Here is an 18,437-nt window from a genome sequence, read left to right on the forward strand (position 1 = left end):
TAGTCATGTTCAGTGTGGTGCACACAATGATCCCAAACAGCTCAGTGACTACTTTCCTCTGGTCCATGTTCAGTGTGGTGTACACAATGATCCCAAACAGCTCAGTGACTACTTTACTCTGGTCCATGTTCAGTGTGGTGTACACAATGATCCCAAACAGCTCAGTGACTACTTTCCTCTGGTCCATGTTCAGTGTGGTGCACACAATGATCCCAAACAGCTCAGTGACTACTTTACTCTGGTCCATGTTCAGTGTGGTGTACACAATGATCCCAAACAGCTCAGTGACTACTTTACTCTGGTCCATGTTCAGTGTGGTGCACACAATGATCCCAAACAGCTCAGTGACTACTTTACTCTGGTCCATGTTCAGTGTGGTGCACACAATGATACCAAACAGCTCAGTGACTACTTTACTCTGGTCCATGTTCAGTGTGGTGCACACAATGATCCCAAACAGCTCAGTGACTACTTTACTCTGGTCCATGTTCAGTGTGGTGCACACAATGATCCCAAACAGCTCAGTGACTACTTTACTCTGGTCCATGTTCAGTGTGGTGCACACAATGATACCAAACAGCTCAGTGACTACTTTACTCTGGTCCATGTTCAGTGTGGTGCACACAATGATACCAAACAGCTCAGTGACTACTTTACTCTGGTCCATGTTCAGTGTGGTGTACACAATGATCCCAAACAGCTCAGTGACTACTTTCCTCTGGTCCATGTTCAGTGTGGTGCACACAATGATCCCAAACAGCTCAGTGACTACTTTACTCTATTTAAATAGGCTGAATGACTGATTACAAGATTGGAGACGTGTGATACTAATTAAACAAATTGGGTTGAAATATCACTATAATCCAATGATTTATCTTTTCTAGAGGGTACCAACATGTCCAGGACATTTTAGAATATCTTTGTAGAATAAGCAATAAATGAATCTTTTCACAGCTTCTTTGCTTTATTCTATGACATACCTAAGGCATGCAAGTATACATGATAAAATAGCTTTTAATTTCATCACTTCTTTCATGACGAATGAAGCATTATTTCAATGAGCTGTGAGGGTACCAACAAATTTGAGCACGACTGTATGTATTCTGTAAATCTACACGCAATACTTATAATATAGAAATCCACAGTGTGCTATAAATGTGGTTGACTCAAACTTCCCACACTGATTCAGTCAAAACAAAAAAATATCCATTATGCAAGCAACCAAAGCTGCTCTCTCAATCACTTCCACACACTATTCTAAATAAATAGACATGCATATGATCCCAATGTCATACTGTACAGTACACAAATGCATTGGATTAATCAACACCCCTCTTGTGCAGCGCGCAAATCGTTTGTGTTTGAGCTGAACGAGTCTACGTCGAGCCGTCTGCTGAAGCTGGAGAAAGAGAACCAGGTTCTACAGACCACCATACAGGAGCTCAGAGAGGCTTCCCTAAGTCTAGAGGAGGGCCAGCTACATACCTTGGAGCTGGAGAGTGAGAACCAGGGCCTCTGCAAGAAGGTACTGTACAGACACACACTGATCGCGCAAAGACACACACATACTAGAGACAGACTTGCGTACATGCACGTTCAGCCACTCTTGTGCACAGAGATGGAGGCCACACACCTTGAATACAGAAAAGAAGCATGCAGAAGGTAATGTATGCGGGTCCCACATTCTTTTATAGATTGACAGTCTGTGTGTTGTGGGATACTGTATGCTGGTCCCACATTTCCTATAAAGTTGGTCTGCAGTATGCATTGCAGTATGTTTTGTGGTGCAGTTAAAGCATGCGGGTGGGAGCAGAGCAGCATGTACCGGATTAATGCAATATTTCTCGATTCTTTGGCTTTGGCCCAGCACCGGTGTGGATGTTTTTAATGTACAGGGCATTCGGGAAAGTATTCGGACCCCTTGACTTTTTCCATGTGTTGTCACTGTCACGTTGGTCTTATTTTCTAAAATGGATTCAATTGTTTTTTCCCCCCCTCATCAATCTACACCCAATACCCCACATAATAACATAATAACGAAGTGAAATATCACAATTACACAAGTATTCAGATCCTTTTACTCAGTACTTTGTTGAAGCTTATTTGGCAGATATTACAGCCTCAAGTCTTCTTGGGTATGACCCTACAAGCTTGGAACGCCTGTATTTGGAGAGTTTCTCCCATTCTTCACTGCAGATCCTCTCAATCGCTGTCAGGTTGGATGGGGATTGTTGCTGCACAACTATTTTCAGGTCTCTCCGTAGATGTTCAAGTCCAGGCTCTCTCTGGGCCACTCAAGGACATTGAGACTTGTCCCAAAGCCACTCCTGCGTTGTCTTGGCTGTGTGCTTAGGGTCATTGTCCTGTTGGAAGGTGAACATTCGCCACAGTCTGAGGTTCTGAGCACTCTGGAGCATGTTATCATCAAGGATTTCTCTGTACTTTTCTCTGTTCATCTTTCCCTCAGTCCTGACTGGTCTCCCAGTCCCTGCCGCTGAAAAACATGCCCAAAACATGATGCTACCACCCACCATGCTTCACCATAGGGATGGTGCCAGGTTTCCTCCAGACGTGTGACACTTGGCATTCAGGCCAAAGAGTTCAATCTTGGTTTCATCAGACCAGAGAATCTTGTTTCTCATGGTCTGAGTGTCCTTTAGGTGCCATTTGGCAAACTCCAAGCGGCATGTCATGTGCCTTTTGTACTACCATTTAAGGCCTGATTTGTGAGGTGCTGAAGAGATGGTTGTCCTTCTGGAAGGTTCTTCCATCTCCACAGAGAACTCTGGAGCTCTGTCAGTGACCATTGGGTTCTTGGTCCCGTCTCAGACCAAGGCCCTTCTCCCACGATTGCTCATTTTGGCCGGCCGGCCAGCTCTAGGAAGAGTCTTGGTGGTTCCAAACTTCTTCCATGGAGTTGACTGTGTTCTTGGGCATCTTCAATAGATCGATTTTTGGTACCCTTCCCCAGATCTGTGCCTCGAAACAATCCTGTCTCGGATCTCTACAGACAATTGCTTTGACCTCATTGTTATGACCTCTTTGCTCTGGCTTGATGAATTTGTTTGTGCTTTCTATCATGATTGTCATCCATCATCCATTCCTTCCCTAGCTGGAGCATCTGCAGACCCTGCTGGACCAGGAGAAGCAGACAACCCAGGACATGGAGGGTCTCGGGGAAGATCTACTCAAAGACAAGCAGAAACTGGATAAGGCTCTGGAGACACTGCAGGAAGACAAGGACAGACAGGTACACACTACTTCTAACCTTGCGCATGCTAAATGCACCACTGATTGTGTATGTCATCTGGTCCCGCTTATGTCACTGTTGTCCCACCTGACTGTCTTTGTGTGTTCTCCAGATCTCTGAGCTGGAGCAGGAGAAGGAGCACCTGAGCCAGGCGGTGAGCTCCCTACGTCAGCGCGCCCAAGCCAACAGTGAGGCTCGGGTCAGGGAGGTGGAGACGGAGAACCGCGTCCTCCACCAGACCATCACGGACACCGGGTCCAAGCTGGCCCGACTAGAGGCCCAGGGCAAGCAGTCGACTAAGGAGCTGGAGACACTGAGGGAGAGGGGGGAGCGCTGTGAGGAGCTGGAGAGGGAGACTGCACATCTTGGGAGGAGCAAAGAGCAGCTTCAGAGGGAGGTGAGAGAGGTCATTCTTGTGCTCACACTTGTTTTGCCATATCTGCAGAGGTCTTTGAAGAATGCGATCCACAATCACTGCAAGTAAAACAATCAGTGTATTCAACTTAGGTAAAACAATCACATATCACAATGATTTCAACATGACTACTGTAACTGTAAACATAGGTGGCGTCGCTGATTATTACGTGTGACCGGGCCGAGGCCCTGGAGAGAGACAATGCCAGCCTGGAGCAGGACAACCGGAGGCTGAAGAAGCAGGCGGACACGGCCCAGAACACCAGCCTGCGCCTGACTACTCTGGAGAAGGACCACAGCCTCCTGGACCAGGAGAACCTGGAGCTCCGCCGCACTGTGGAATCTCTTCGGCCGGCCGCCGCGCGCCTGGCCCAGCTCCAGCAGGAGAATGGGGAGCTAGAGCGGGACAGGGAGGAGCTGGCCCGGTCTGTGGAGGAGCTGAGGTCCCAGGGGAAAAGGGCAGAGAGGCTGGAGATGAGCATCAGCAGCCTGGGTCAGGAGAACCAGAGGCTCCAGCAGAGCCTGGACAACAGCTCCACAAAGATCCAGGGGCTGGAAAGGGAGCTAAGGCAGGCCGAGGCTGAGACAGGGGGGCTAAGAAGGGAGCTGGAGGAGGTGTGCCTGGTGGCGAAACGCCTGGAGGCAGTGGAGAAGGAGAAGAGGGGGCTGGAGCAAGAACTGGGCCAGTCAGAGAAGGTATGTCTGTGTGTTATGTGTAAACTGTAGTTGCTTTGTCTTAAGTACTCCTGATTTCAATTAAATTAAATTGCAGGAGAGTAAGCAGCTGGAGAAGGAGGCACGGAGGCTGTGGCAGCAGCTGGAGGTGAAGGAGAGGGTGCTGGAGGAGAGTGCTCTGAGGCTGGCCTCCCTGGAGAAGGAGGGCATCACCAAGGAGAAAGAGCTGGAGAGGTTAAAGGAGGCGACTGGGAAGGTCAAAGAGCTAGAGCGGGAGAGCAAGGAGCTGCAGAAACAGGCCACGATTGACAAGAGGACCCTGGCCACACTCCGAGAGGTATGTATGGGGAAGGTCTGAGGGTAATATAGGCTACAGTAGATTGTAGAGAAGTATGTGTACTATGCAGTATATAATGTGCCTTCGGAAAGTATTCAGACCCCTTGACTTTTTCCACATTCTGTCACGTTACAGCCTTATTATAAAATTGATTAAAACATTTTTTCAGCAATCTGAAAATACCCCATAATGACAAAGCGAAAACATGTTTTAGAAATCTTTGCAAATGTATTAAAAATGAACTAAACAGATACTGTTTCCATTGATCATCCTTGATGTTACTTCAACTTGATTGAAGTCCACCTGTGGTGAATTCTATTGATTGGACATGATTTGGAAAGGCACACACTTGTCTATGTAAGGTCTCACAGTTGACAATGCCAGAGCAAAAACCATGCTATGAGGTCGAAGGAATTGTCCGTAGAGCTCCGAGACAGGATTGTGTCGAATCACAGATCTGGGGAAGGGTACCAAAAAAATTCTGCAGCATTGAATGTCCCCAAGAACACAGTGGCCTCATCATTCTTAAATGGAAGAAGTTTGGGACCACCAAGATTCTTCCTAGAGCTGGCCAAACGGCGCAATCGTGGGAGAAGGGCCTTGGTCAGGGAGGTGACCAGGAACCCGATGGTCACTCTGACAGAGCTCCAGAGTTCCTCTGTGTAGATAGGAGAACCTTCCAGAAAGACAACCATCTCTATAGCACTCCACCAATCAGGCCATTATGGTACAGTGGCTAGACTGAAGCCACTCCTCAATAAAAGGCATATAACAGCCCGCTTGGAGTTTGCCAAAAGGCACCTTAAAGACCCTCAGCCTGAATGCCAAGCGTTGCATCTGGAGGAATCCTGGCACCATCCCTATGGTTAAGTATATTGGTGGCATTATCATGCTGTGGGGATGTTTTTTGGCTGCAGGGACAAGGAGACCAGTCAGGATCGAGACAAAGAGCAACGGTGCAATGTACATAGAAATCCTTGATGAAAACCTGCTCCCGAGCGTTCAGGACCTGACTGGGGTGAAGGGTCACCTTCCAACAGTACAACGACCCTAAAAACACAGCCAAGACAATGCAGGAGTGGCTTTGGGACACATCTCTGAATGTCCTTGAGTAGCCCAGCCAGAGCCCCGACTGGAACCTGATCGAACATCTCTGGAGAAAAAGAATAGCTGTGTAGCTCCCCATCCAATGTGACAGAGCTTGAGAGGATCTGCAGAGAAGAATGTGAGAAACTCTCCAAATACAGGTGTGCCAAGCTTGTAGCGTCATACCAAAGAAGACTCGAGACTGTAATCGCTGCCAAAGGTGCTTCAGCAAAGTACAGAGTAAAGGGTCTGAATACTTATGTAAATGTAATATTTCAGTTTTTTAATTTTTATAAATTATCAAAAATGTCTAAACCAGTTTTTGCTTTGTCATTGTCAAATTGATGATAGGGGAAAAAAATAATATAATCAATTTTAGAATAAGGCTGTAACGTAACAAAAGGTGGAAAAGGTCAAAGGGTATACTGTATACTGAACACAAATCTAAATGCAACATGTAAAGTTTTGGTCCCATGTTTCATGAGCTGAAATAACAGATCCAAGAAATGGTCAATCTGCACAAAATGCTTATTTCTCTCAAATCCTGTTCACAAATTTGTTTACATCCCTGTTAGTGATAATTTTTCCTTTGGCAAGATAATCCATCCACCTGACATGTGTGGCAAATTAAGAAGCTGATTAAACAGCATAATCATTAGAGGTACACCTACTCAGGGCAATAAAAGGCCACTCTCTAAAATGTGCAATCTTCACACAACACAATGCCACAGATGTCTGAAGTGATGAGGGGGCGTTAAATTGCTGACTGCAAGAATGTCCACCAAAAGTGTTTCCAGATAATTGAATGTTCATTTCTCTACTATAAGCCGCATCCAATGTCGTTTTAGAAAATGTGGCAGTACGTCCAACCGGCCTCACATGAGGCAAATGGTGGTCACACCAGATATTGACTGGCTTTCTGATCCTCGCCCTTACCTTTTCTTGTAAGGTATTAGTGACCAACCGATGCATATCTGTATTCCAAGCCATGTGAAATCCATAGATTTGGGCCTAATGAATTCATTTGAATTGACAGAATTTCTTATATGAACTGTAACTCAGTAAAATCTTTGAAATTGTTAAATTTTGCCTTTCATATTTTTGTTCGGTGTAGATGTACCATACAGCACATAGAGTTCAAGTAGAAAAAGAAATGCAGGGTGCCGATGAATGGATAAAGATTTAGTTTTTTATATATAAATTATGTATCACACCATGAGAGATTAGTATTCTGTGCATACTCTGCTTATGTCAATGCGCCTCTAAAACTGCAGTAAGGGTTACAGTAGCCTCTCTGTAAACTGAATGTGCAGCGTGTTTCAAGTCTGTTTCTAGATCTGCATTTCTGCTACAACTGCCTCTCTAAAACTGTTTGGTGGACAGCTCAGTAGAATCAGCGTTATATTGTGTGTGTTCTGTCCAGGACCTGGTGAATGAGAAGCTAAAGGTGCAGCAGCAATGGAACGAGTTGGAGACACTGAGCCATGAGCTGGAGAAGATTGGCCTGAACAGAGAGAAACTACTGCAGGAGGAGCACAGCTGTGAAGACAAGTAAGAGGCTTTTCACTGTCTACTAGCATGCATCACACTAACTACATCTACACTGTACCAACATGCCATCACACTACCGGTGTCTCAGACCCATGTCTCAGACTCAATACCTTACCCTCATAATACTGCAGCCATTTTTTGTATTAAAAAAGGGAGTGTACTAATATTTTGTAACTGGTATTTATAGCATTTGTGTGTGCTGAAGTGCTTGTGAAAATGTGTGCCCAATGTCTACTTTAATATAATAATAATATATAATATAATAATATATGCCATTTAGCAGACGCTTTTATCCAAAGCGACTTACAGACTTACAGTCATGTGTGCATACATTCTACGTATGGGTGGTCCCGGGGATTGAACCCACTGCCCTGGCGTTACAAGCGCCATGCTCTACCAACTGAGCTACAGAAGGACCACAGAGGGTACAGGGGACATGTTGGTTTTGAGTTGTAAAGGGGCTTTTCATGTTTAACAAGTTATTTGCTTTAATGGATTCTGCCCTACCTCCTGTGCCAGGTATAGTGGGTGAGTCCTGGTTTCTGTTCAAACCTGTGTTGAAAGCGTTTAATTTCTTTCTCTACAGATTTAATGTGACATTTTGTTTAGGCTCTTTTTTAAAAAATTGTTTGGTGCAGTTGGTGGCATGAACACGTGTTTCACTCAAAAGTGTATGTGTTTGAGTGATCTCCAGCAGCAGGTGTGCAATGTTCTATTACAACCAATTTCAAAAGACTGTATGGGAAAATTACAGGGGAAAGATTGTTTCCTTTCCTCTGTGTCTTGCAACAGTTTAATTTTCTCTGGAATTTTCCCTGGAGAGCGAAGGTGTTCTAGAATCTAGTCCTGCTGGGTGAGGTAATGTACAGTGACCGGGAGCACCTTACCTGGGTTCAAATATGTTCAAATATTTCCTTCAAATATTTTGAGTATTTGAGCCTGCCTGCCTGGGGTGCCAGATGAGTGAGGTTTTGGGACAATTCCATTGGTTCAATTGTATCAGACAAGTTTAAAAAAAAACTAAAGTATTTGAAAGAAAAAAACAAATACTATTTGAACCCCAGGTCCGGTGAGGCAAGCAGCAGGACAGCGCTGTGGGAATAGCTGAACTGTACACTCCTGAACTCCAGCCTTTCTGAAGGGAAAATATATGAAATAAGACACTTTGGAAAAACTTGTATTGCCTGAAAGGGGAGGGCCTCTACTTGAGGGGTTTTTCTTCATTCTCTGAGGATGTGTTAAGAGGCACCTCTCAGGGTAAGACTTAGAGACACAGCTGGGTGTCACCCAGGGTGATTGGATTAAAAACAAAGACATTCCTTCCCCAGCTATTTGTGCTCAATGAAACCCAAGCTGCCAGTAATCAGTTAATGTCAAATAAATTCACCACCCAGAGTTACATTTCTACAGCACTTAGTAATCTCGTGTGCTCTGCACTCTGATATTTATTTTTATTTAACTATTAGGTTCAACTGCTTGTGGCTATGGTTTTTCATATTCTTCCGTCATAGTTGTCTTCGTGCAAAGCTAATACAGGGACTCCTTAGTACAGATGAAAGTCATATGGTTGGAAAACTTTTCAGATTACCTCAGCAAGCAAACCTCTGTCTCAAACTTGATATCCTGTAGTATTACTCTAGTCTGTCCTAAGTGAAGGCTTGATATCTGCCACACATGCGGTCTCCCTCTTGGTTTTACAAATAAGGTACAATAAATAGCACATTCAGCCTCAAACATAGATGAGTAAATGCACATCGTTCTACAGGAATTTCCATTATGTTTGCTCATCATCGGACTTAAATAAAAGCCCCACGTTGCTGATAAATTTGAATCCCAATGAATTCATTCTTCTGGGACTTTCTATTGGCCTTCATGACATTTAGACATATTGTTTGCCTGTCTCTTTGCCCCCTCAGTAAGTTCAAGATCTTGGAGAGTAAGATCGAGTCAACACTGAAGAAGACTCTGGAGATCCGTGAGGAGAAGATTCAGGGGCTGGAGTCCCGGCTGGAGGAGTCTAGTAGTCTCAACCAGCAGCTACGCACTGAACTCAGCACCGTACGTACCTATCCTCCTCTCTCATTCATTCACACACACAGACGTGTGTGTGTGTACACACACAGTCTACTAATCATACTCTTGCACATACTCAATCTTTCTCACACAAACACTTTCACTCTTATTTCTACTCTTATGTAACTTATTCACTTACAATCCTTTTTACTCACACTGTTGCCCTCTTGTGTTGCGGTGATTAGGTGAAGAAGACTCTAGAGGCTCTGCGACAGAGGCAGGAGGAAGAGGATGCCCACTCCCAGACCCAGAGCTCCACACTGCAGGCTGTAGGTCAGGGCCAGGGCAGGCCTGGCCAGAAGGAGAAGTGGGAGACGGAGACTAGAGAGGCCACCGCGGAGCTCCTCAAACTCAAGGACCGCCTCATCGACATAGAGAAGAATGTGAGTGGGGATGGAATTTTAAAAGTGTTGAAAGTTTAGTTGACCATTGACAAGGACTTCTTCCTGTAGAGCCCTCAACCCTTGCTGTGAATGCTTAGAACATACATAGCAAAACAGCTACTACAGTAACGGTCACAACATACTGGCCAATACAAGTATCAGGCAATTGTTATACAAATGGTATATTGTGCATGTTTAATCTTACCTGGATGCCTTTCCCTTCAGAATGCAACCCTGCAGACAGAGAAGCACCTTCTGAAGGAGCAGCTGAGACAGCTGGACACCCAGAACAGTCAGCTGAATGCCCAGACTGTGGCCGTACAGAGGCAGTCTGCAGTACTGCAAGAGCACAACACGGCCCTGCACACACAGACAGCCAAGCTACAGGTACGACAATACATACTACAGTGGCTCTGCTCCACCATGTTCACACAGCTACTGTGCTTCTCTCTCTCTGAGCTTGGTTGTGTGTCGGTCTGGCAGTTGTTCCTCACCCCCTTGTTTCCTTTTTAGTTACTCACCCCCTTGTTTGCATTCCTAGTAGGGCTGTCCCTGACTAAAAAAGATCTTGGTCAACCGACAGTCCTCTGTTCATTCGTCCAATCGATCGGTCCAAATTTTTAAACATGTATTTTTCCATATAGACACCCTATGTCCCACTGACTCTGACTTTATAAGTCATCAATATATCTACAGAAATAAGATAGTCAGTTGCCTGTTTGAGTGTTTGTTTACAATTTTTTCATGAGAACAGCCTCTTTGGTATTATAATTTATTTGGTGTTTACACTTCCAAATTGTCCGAGACATTGTATTTCGAATAACAAATCAAATTTATTTATATAGCCCTTACATCAGCTGATATCTTAAAGTGCTGTATAGAAACCCAGTCTAAAACCCCAAACAGCAAGCAATGCAGGTGTAGACTCACAGTGGCTAGGAAGAACTGCCTAGAAAGTTCAAAACCTAGGAAGAAACCAGGCTATGAGGGGTGGCCAGTCCTCTGGCTGTGCCGGATGGAGATTATAACAGAACATGGTCAAGATGTTCAAATGTTCATAAGTGACCAGTATGGTCTCATAATAATAATCACAGTAGTTGTCGAGGGTGCAACAAGTCAGCACCTCAGGAGTAAATGTCAGTTGGCTTTTCATAGCCGATCATAAAAAGTATCTCTACCGCTCCTGCTGTCTCTAGAGAGTTGAAAACAGCAGGTCAGGGACAGGTAGCACGTCTGGTGAACAGGTCAGGGTTCCATAGCAGCAGGCAGAACAGTTGAAACTGCAGCAAGGCCAGGTCCTCCGAGAGAGAGAAAGAGAGAGCATACTTAAATTCACACAGGACACCGGATAAGACAGGAGAAGTACTCCAGATATAACAGACTGACCCTAGCTCCCCGACACATAAACTACTGCAGCATAAATACTGGAGGCTGAGACAGGAGGGGTCAGGATAATGCTCCTTTTTCTTGATCTCCTTCTTATTGGTGTTATTATTATGATCATAAGTAATGTCATTATCATTAGTAGGCTTAGTATAGCAGCCTTGTATAGCCACCATTTTGAGATTCAGGCATAAAAGCACATCTGTTTTACTTTGGCCTATATTTCAATACTTTTTTAGACTACTGTATCAATCAATTGTTCATGTCATCACACAGTGTTCATGATTTGAAATGCAGTCAAGCATTTTAGTTGTAAAAAAATATATAAAATTAAGCAAGCCTTGAATAATTACCTTAAACAATAAATAAACCGGTGTAATATTTGGTCTCACCTGTGCCGGCAGAAAGGCGAGGACCAACCCTGTCTATAGGTCAGGCCCTATTCGGACAGTATTAGTTTTACTGGGGAGGTCGGGGAAATGTGGCGTTTTGTGCTCAGGCACATAATTACATCTGTAATATTAGTCCTGGCCATGTCAGTCATTTTTACATTGCAGGAGAGTAACAATTCCAGCCAGAATAACATACTGTTTTTTGGCAAACTCCAAGGTCCTCTGATAATTCTAGTCCCGTGCAAAATCGACATCCCTGTGTTTTGAGGGAAATGTCTGCGTTTGACCTTCATAACTGTGTAAATGTATATAAAATTGCAGGGGGCAGTTTGGGGAAAACATTATCCCATCCAAACCGTCCTCTGGAATAACGGGCATTCTGGAGTAATAATTACATTACATAACCAACGTTCTCCAGTAATACTTGTCCTGTGCGAACAGGTCTTTGCTCATGTGCATGTGAAGCATACATGTGTCACGTAAAGAGCGCAAAGGCTGAGGGAATATGAGGTTTTTCCTAAACAAATGATGGATTCCGGTAACAGCTCTTTTCAGTCAGAAATGGCTGTAATTATGTTGCAGCTTCAGCAACACAGACCGCTCGATAAACACTTTGATGTTCTGTGGTAGACGATGCATCCGGGAGGAGAGACAGACAACGTCGCTGTCTTTTTTGTTGTTCACACAGAGCAGCAAGTCTGAGTCGGCCCCGGCACAATCAAATCAATTGCTGGTCAGACTCCCTCTGGTCATTTCTGTGTCCTAATTATTTCATCAGACTGTGTGCTTAAAGCATCAGACAAGCTAATATAGTGGATTTGATTAAAACACATAGGATGTGTCAATATGGAAAAATACACATTTAAAAATGTCAACTAATTGAGTGGTTTAAAGAACAGACAACACTTTTTTTGTCTGTCAGCCCTAGACATGTGCCATGGAAAAAATATATGTATATTTGTGACCTCGACAACAAAAAATCCTCTGTCGACCAACAGCCTATCGACCAAACAATCGACCAATTGACTAAATGGGGTCAGCCCTAATTCCTAGTTAGACTAGCTGTGTCAGTTGTTGCCAACATATAGATGTTGTAAAACAAAAGAAATGTCTCCCTCTTTTAGGTGGAGAACTCCACCCTCAACTCCCAGAGTGCATCTCTCATGGCCCAGAATGCTGTGCTACAGGGCCAGGTGGGGGCGCTGGAGAGTGAGTCAGAGGCGTGGCAGCGGCAGCGGGAGGAGGCGCGGGTGGGTAGGGAGAGCGTGCTGCAGGATCACGAGCGCCTGCTGAGTGTGCATGAGAGACAGGCAGCGGAGTACGAGCAGCTCATCGCCCAACACGCCACCCTGAAGGGCAACCAGAGAGCTCTGGAGCAAGAGCACCGCACACTGGAGAACAAGTGGGTAACACACATGGGGCACACGCACAGGGGTTACACAAACCACCTGGCACACACACACCAAGTGGTAATACCCTAAGGCAGGGCTATTCAACTATATTTTTACTGGGGACATATGTAAAAAAAAAAAAAAAAAAATGTTTTAAGTTCATTGCAGGGGTGCTGGATATTTTCCACATTATTCTTCAGAAGAACTGACTCTCTCTCCAGCACAACTGCCAATAAATCACTTTTCTTAAAATGGAATGTTGCTTAAAGTAATTATTAAAGAAGTGGAGTACACTCAACTTGTGTGAGTCAAAGTGCAACCAAAAAATGTTAGCATCGTTGAAAAGGCTCAACGCTATTAAAATCACACCACCATTTCCTGGTTGCTAAAATTAGAATAGTTTGCCTAATTTCAGTTTGACAAAACAAGCAAGTATAGTGTAGTCATTGTAATCAAATCACATTTTATTTGTCACATGCCAAATACAACAGGTGCCGAATACAACATGCTTACTTACAAGCCCTTAAGCAACAATGCAGTTTTAAGAAAATATTTACTATGTCAACAAAAGTTTAAAAAAATAAAAGAGCAACAATAAAATAACTAAGGCTATTTCTATGTGAATTTGGTCAGGTTGCCCAAAAAGTTACATATTGCGTCTTTAAAAGAAATTAGGTATTTTTTTTAAATCGTCTGAAAACTAGGCATCTCAATAAATGACAATCAGCTAATGCCAAATTCCAGTCTGAATGAGGTATGCTTTGAATTAATTTCCCTCAGTCATTAGGTGTGTTTTTTTTGTCATACACAATGAGTCCTTGTGAGTATCAGAGAGGGAAACAGGAGGCATGCACTTGTTCCTTGGTCTTAACTTTCAGGAATGGGGTCATAATATTTTGTGGCTTAAACGCTAGAGCCAAAGTCATAGGAAAAAAAAATAAAAATCAACATGGCGCTAGAAATCACACTATAGACAACCACCATAGTACTTGTCATTTTGACTGATGATTTCTGAACATTAATAAAAGGTCTGTAAAAAAATCACAAAGGGCGCGGGATAAATAAAGTGACTATGGTCACACATACATGTCATAATCCACAGGTTCACACCTAAATATAATAATAATAATAATAATATATGCCATTTAGCTGACGCTTTTATCCAAAGCGACTTACAGTCATGTGTGCATACATTCTACGTATGGGTGGTCCCGGGAATCGAACCCACTACCCTGGCGTTACAAGCGCCATGCTCTACCAACTGAGCCACACACACACACACACACACCAAGTGATTGAACACACATGGAAGAGTCTGCAATGGGTCATACACACCAAGCGGTCAACTACCATGGTCACAAATACACTCACCAAGATGTTACACTGAGAAGGTGTAATATAAAAGGTCAGATTCGTTTAAAATAAATGTATATCATTATTATTATTATTACAGAGTGGTCATATTCCATGGTTGTTCATGTCCATGTCATGTGTATTGACATCGGTGAGTCTGCGTAAAATATGAGTTGTTTACATGTCATCAAGAGAACTGTGTTAATATATTTCTCTGAAGTTAATTTTCCAATAACAGACTTCCTCATTTGATAAGACACATATAAACAGCCATAGGCTAGAGAAAGTATGTCCTTCCAGACTGGCTTGGCACTGGGACATTGAGAGACCGCCCTAAGGAAGTGACCTAGGGGATGTGTTGCGTACCCTTCCTGCCTCTCCCCTTCTCTCTCCTGACCACTCCATGCCACGGGGCTGGAACAGTACAGCAGTAACAGACTGGGTGTGATTTCACTCAGACACCCTGGCTGGAGCTGGGAGAAACTGCTGACACCGAAACGGTCGGGTTGGGTGGAGACAGGTAGCCTATCACTAGGGCTAGGGAGGGACTGGACAACAAGTTAACATCAGGCCAGAACTATGACTGGTCAATAACTCTGGGAGACTAATTTCATTCAGTTGGTGTTCAGATAGGGTTTTTGGATGTCAGTGGAGCTCTTCTAGTCTGCTGCTTTTATTGTTTTACAGTGGAACCTTATAACCTGTACTGCTTCAGGCAGGTCACTCCTGAGGGGAGGGCTGGAGGGTGACACGTGTCACAAGTACATCACTCCTCTACCTATGGCGACTGTTCTCTTTGTTTGTTTGCTGTGGTTATATTTGTACTTGGTTAGATTATGTACGTATATCTCATAGGGCTGAGCGGTATACCTTATTTTATGACATGTATTGATGCAGGGACCATTTAGTTTTTTACTTCTATACCATTATTTTAATGTTTGGTTTGTTTTAAATGTGATATGCCATCTGTAATGTTTACTTTACTTCGCTACTTGAGTCATCTCTGTCCACTCTCTCTCCGTGCCACTTTTCACAGACCTAGCCATGCCCCCTGCCACTCAAGGAGCTCATTGGATGTTCCTCAACCACGAGACACTTTCGTTCAGTCTGTATGGTCAATGCAGCACACGCAACAATGTTGATGACACCGATGCTGTTTTCACTTTGCTTCTTAATATAAACCCACCAGCGTTCTTAATATAAACCCACCAGCGTTCTATAATCACACTATTAGTTTTTGTTTCTTACATCAGCAAACAGATAGTTTGTCTTTTCTTAGCAAGTTGCCCTAAATCTTGACATGCCAATTGTTAGACGCTAATGTTAATAGCTAGCTAATAAATGTACTGAGTAAGAGAACGTAACTAGCTAATACAGCCTGATAATACCAGTGATGGTGTAGACTTAAATCACCATGTTGTTTGTGCAACATTATCTTCTAAATCAAAGAGGAATATTCCAAGCAAAAATATGTTAACTACATGAAGTAGCTAAGAGAGACCATGCAATGTAGCCAAAGCTTATAGGGTCCCCTAGGAAACACATATCAACACTTTAGTTCCTACCCTGTCACAATAACTCTTTCCTGACATTTTAATTCGTTGTCATCTCAAACACTGTTCTATTCTAACTATTGAATTAGAATAGTCATTCCTATTCCCATTATTCCAACAGTTTTACTCTAATTCGCAATTGCAACATTTGGTTAAAAATAAATCCTAGATTATTTTCCTGTAGTGTGCATCCCTACTCGGCAGTGTGCAGCTCTACGTGGCCGTGTGGAAATTCTCAATTGAGCAGTGGTGTAAAGTACTTAAGTAAAAATACTTTTGGTAGTCCATTTTTTTTGTCTGTACTTTACTATTTTTTTATTTTTGAAAAATTTTGCTTCACTACATTCCTAAAGAAAATACTGTACTTTTTACTCCATAGATTTTCCCTGACACCTAAAAGTACTCGTTACATTTTGAATGCTTCGCAGGACAGGAAAATGGTCCAATTCACGCACTTGCCAAGAGAACATCTCTGGTTATCTATTGCCTCTGATCTGGAGGACTCACGAAACATAAATGCTTTGTTTGTAAATTGTGTTGGAGTGTGCCCCTGGCTATCCGATAATATATATTTTTTAAATGGTGCCATCTGGTTTGCGTAATATAAGTCATTTGAAATTATTTTTACTTTTATACTTAAATGTATACTTAAAATACTGTGATATAATATTTTGGACATATCGCCCAGCCCTAATATCGCATACACACAGACATGAGAACCCACACACTGTCCTGTACTGGAAAAATGGTCCTATTGGGAAGCTTACTATCACATCAGTCTAAATGGAGTAATGTGAGATGTGACGTGGCTGAGCTGGCTAACTAAAAATCTCTCCTTATCTACTTTTTTAAATAATGGAGCAGGGTCCCTTGGGGCCCGGGGTTGAGGCCCAGGGATTAGAAGAGTCTGCCTGCTGTGCCGTCAAGGACCTAATCAGGCTGAATATCAGATGGTCCATATATGCCTCAAAGGCCTGGGTTGTGTTCATTAGGGTACACCGTAGAAAAACATTTTGAAAATGTTTTTCAACACAACTAAAATGAGAGGTTCTAATTGGACAGGCTGAGGTAGTCCCTCCCTTTTCCAGTCAGTTTCTTTAATTTTGGGGAAATTATGAAAGAATCAAGACAAACCTGATGGGATTGCTTTGATCTGTGATCTTAGCAGCTCTTTGAAAACACCACCACATATATCATGGATGCTCAATACTTCATGACTTTTCCATCCAGCTCTTGTCGGACCCAGTATCGATATTGTTATTTCGGTGGTAATAGGAATCTATATGGGATGGGATTGCCATGGCCTATTTTTTTTAGATGTAACACAATACAAAACCTGGGGACAGTTAATTAGGCACCATACACTGCCTTGCAAAAGTATTCAGACCCCTTGGATTTCCCCCCCCCACATTTTGTTACAAAGTGGGATTAAAATGTATTTGTCATTTAACTGCCTCCTTATTTTCAAGCATGGTGGTGGCTGCATCATGGTACGACTGCTTGACATAAGCAAATACTGAGGAGTTTTTCAGAATTAAAAGAAAAGGGATAGTGCTAAGCACAGGAAAATCCTGGAGCAAAACCTGCTTTACACCAGACACTGGGAGAGGACACCTTTCAACAGTACAATAACCTTCAATACATGGCCACATCAACACTTGAGTTGTTTACCAAGAAGACTGTGAATGTTCCTAAATGGCCAAGTTACACTTTTGACTTAAATTCGCTTGAAATACTATAGAAATTACTGTCATGATCCCCAACATCTTGAAGAATTTTGAAAAGAATAATGGCCAAATATTTCACAATCCAGGTGAGCAAAGCTCTAGAGACTTACCCAAGAAGACTCACTGCTGGAATTGCTGCCAAAGGTGTTTCTAACATGTATGGACTCAGAGAGCTGAATATTTATGCAATGACTATTTTATTTATGCAAAGGTTCTTCCACTGTGACAATGGCATATAGATTGTTGACAAAATGACAATTCAATCCATTTTAATCCCACAATAAGATTAAATCCAAGGGATACTTTGACCTCCGAGGAGAAATTGTCTTTTAACCTAGTCTTGGTTTCTGTTTTTCTGTCTGGGTCTCTGTGTGCAGGTACATAGTGCTCCTGAAGCAGAAAGATGCCATGGAGGCGCTGGAGTCCACCCTCCAGAAGGAGAGGGAGAGTCTAGGAGAGGAGATCCACAAAAACGCCCTGATCCTGGGGGAGAACCAAAGCCTGAGGGGGGAAGTGGACAGGTGAGCTCAGTCAGCACAGCAGCACCTGAATACAGCACCAACAACCTACTCCAGCTTTTCAAAGCACCACATAGAGAACAGCCTGACCCTGGCACCCTCTGGTGGTTACATACTGTAATGGCTGTTTCTAACTTTCTTTCTCCAGCTACACACACTTGGCCATGTTTTTTAACACTACAGTTAGATTAAACTGGCTTTTGTTGCCAAGTTGGCAGAAAAAATAAGTATGGCTAAACTCACCTCAACAAAAATCTAACAATTAACTAACTACAACACTGACTAGCTGACCCTACAATTGGTATTTTGAAGATGAATTTGTTTTGCAAAGCACCAGGAACTCATGTCTCT

General features: G+C 43.2%; 1 protein-coding gene across 1 annotated transcript in view; it reads left to right on the forward strand.

Annotated features, from left to right (window-relative positions):
• Positions 1-18,437, forward strand: part of LOC118362681 (protein Daple-like) — a 75,223-nt gene that overhangs the window by 44,261 nt on the left and 12,525 nt on the right. The window contains exons 13-23 of the mRNA XM_052485221.1: positions 1,344-1,525; positions 3,113-3,250; positions 3,363-3,647; positions 3,815-4,360; positions 4,437-4,676; positions 7,186-7,313; positions 9,230-9,371; positions 9,572-9,769; positions 9,995-10,156; positions 12,669-12,946; positions 17,946-18,089. Of these exons, the coding sequence (XP_052341181.1) occupies positions 1,344-1,525; positions 3,113-3,250; positions 3,363-3,647; positions 3,815-4,360; positions 4,437-4,676; positions 7,186-7,313; positions 9,230-9,371; positions 9,572-9,769; positions 9,995-10,156; positions 12,669-12,946; positions 17,946-18,089 (2,443 nt within the window). The remainder of the gene's footprint in view (positions 1-1,343; positions 1,526-3,112; positions 3,251-3,362; positions 3,648-3,814; positions 4,361-4,436; positions 4,677-7,185; positions 7,314-9,229; positions 9,372-9,571; positions 9,770-9,994; positions 10,157-12,668; positions 12,947-17,945; positions 18,090-18,437) is intronic.

This window comes from Oncorhynchus keta, chromosome 29, assembly GCF_023373465.1.
Source record: "Oncorhynchus keta strain PuntledgeMale-10-30-2019 chromosome 29, Oket_V2, whole genome shotgun sequence".
Taxonomy (NCBI): domain Eukaryota; kingdom Metazoa; phylum Chordata; class Actinopteri; order Salmoniformes; family Salmonidae; genus Oncorhynchus; species Oncorhynchus keta.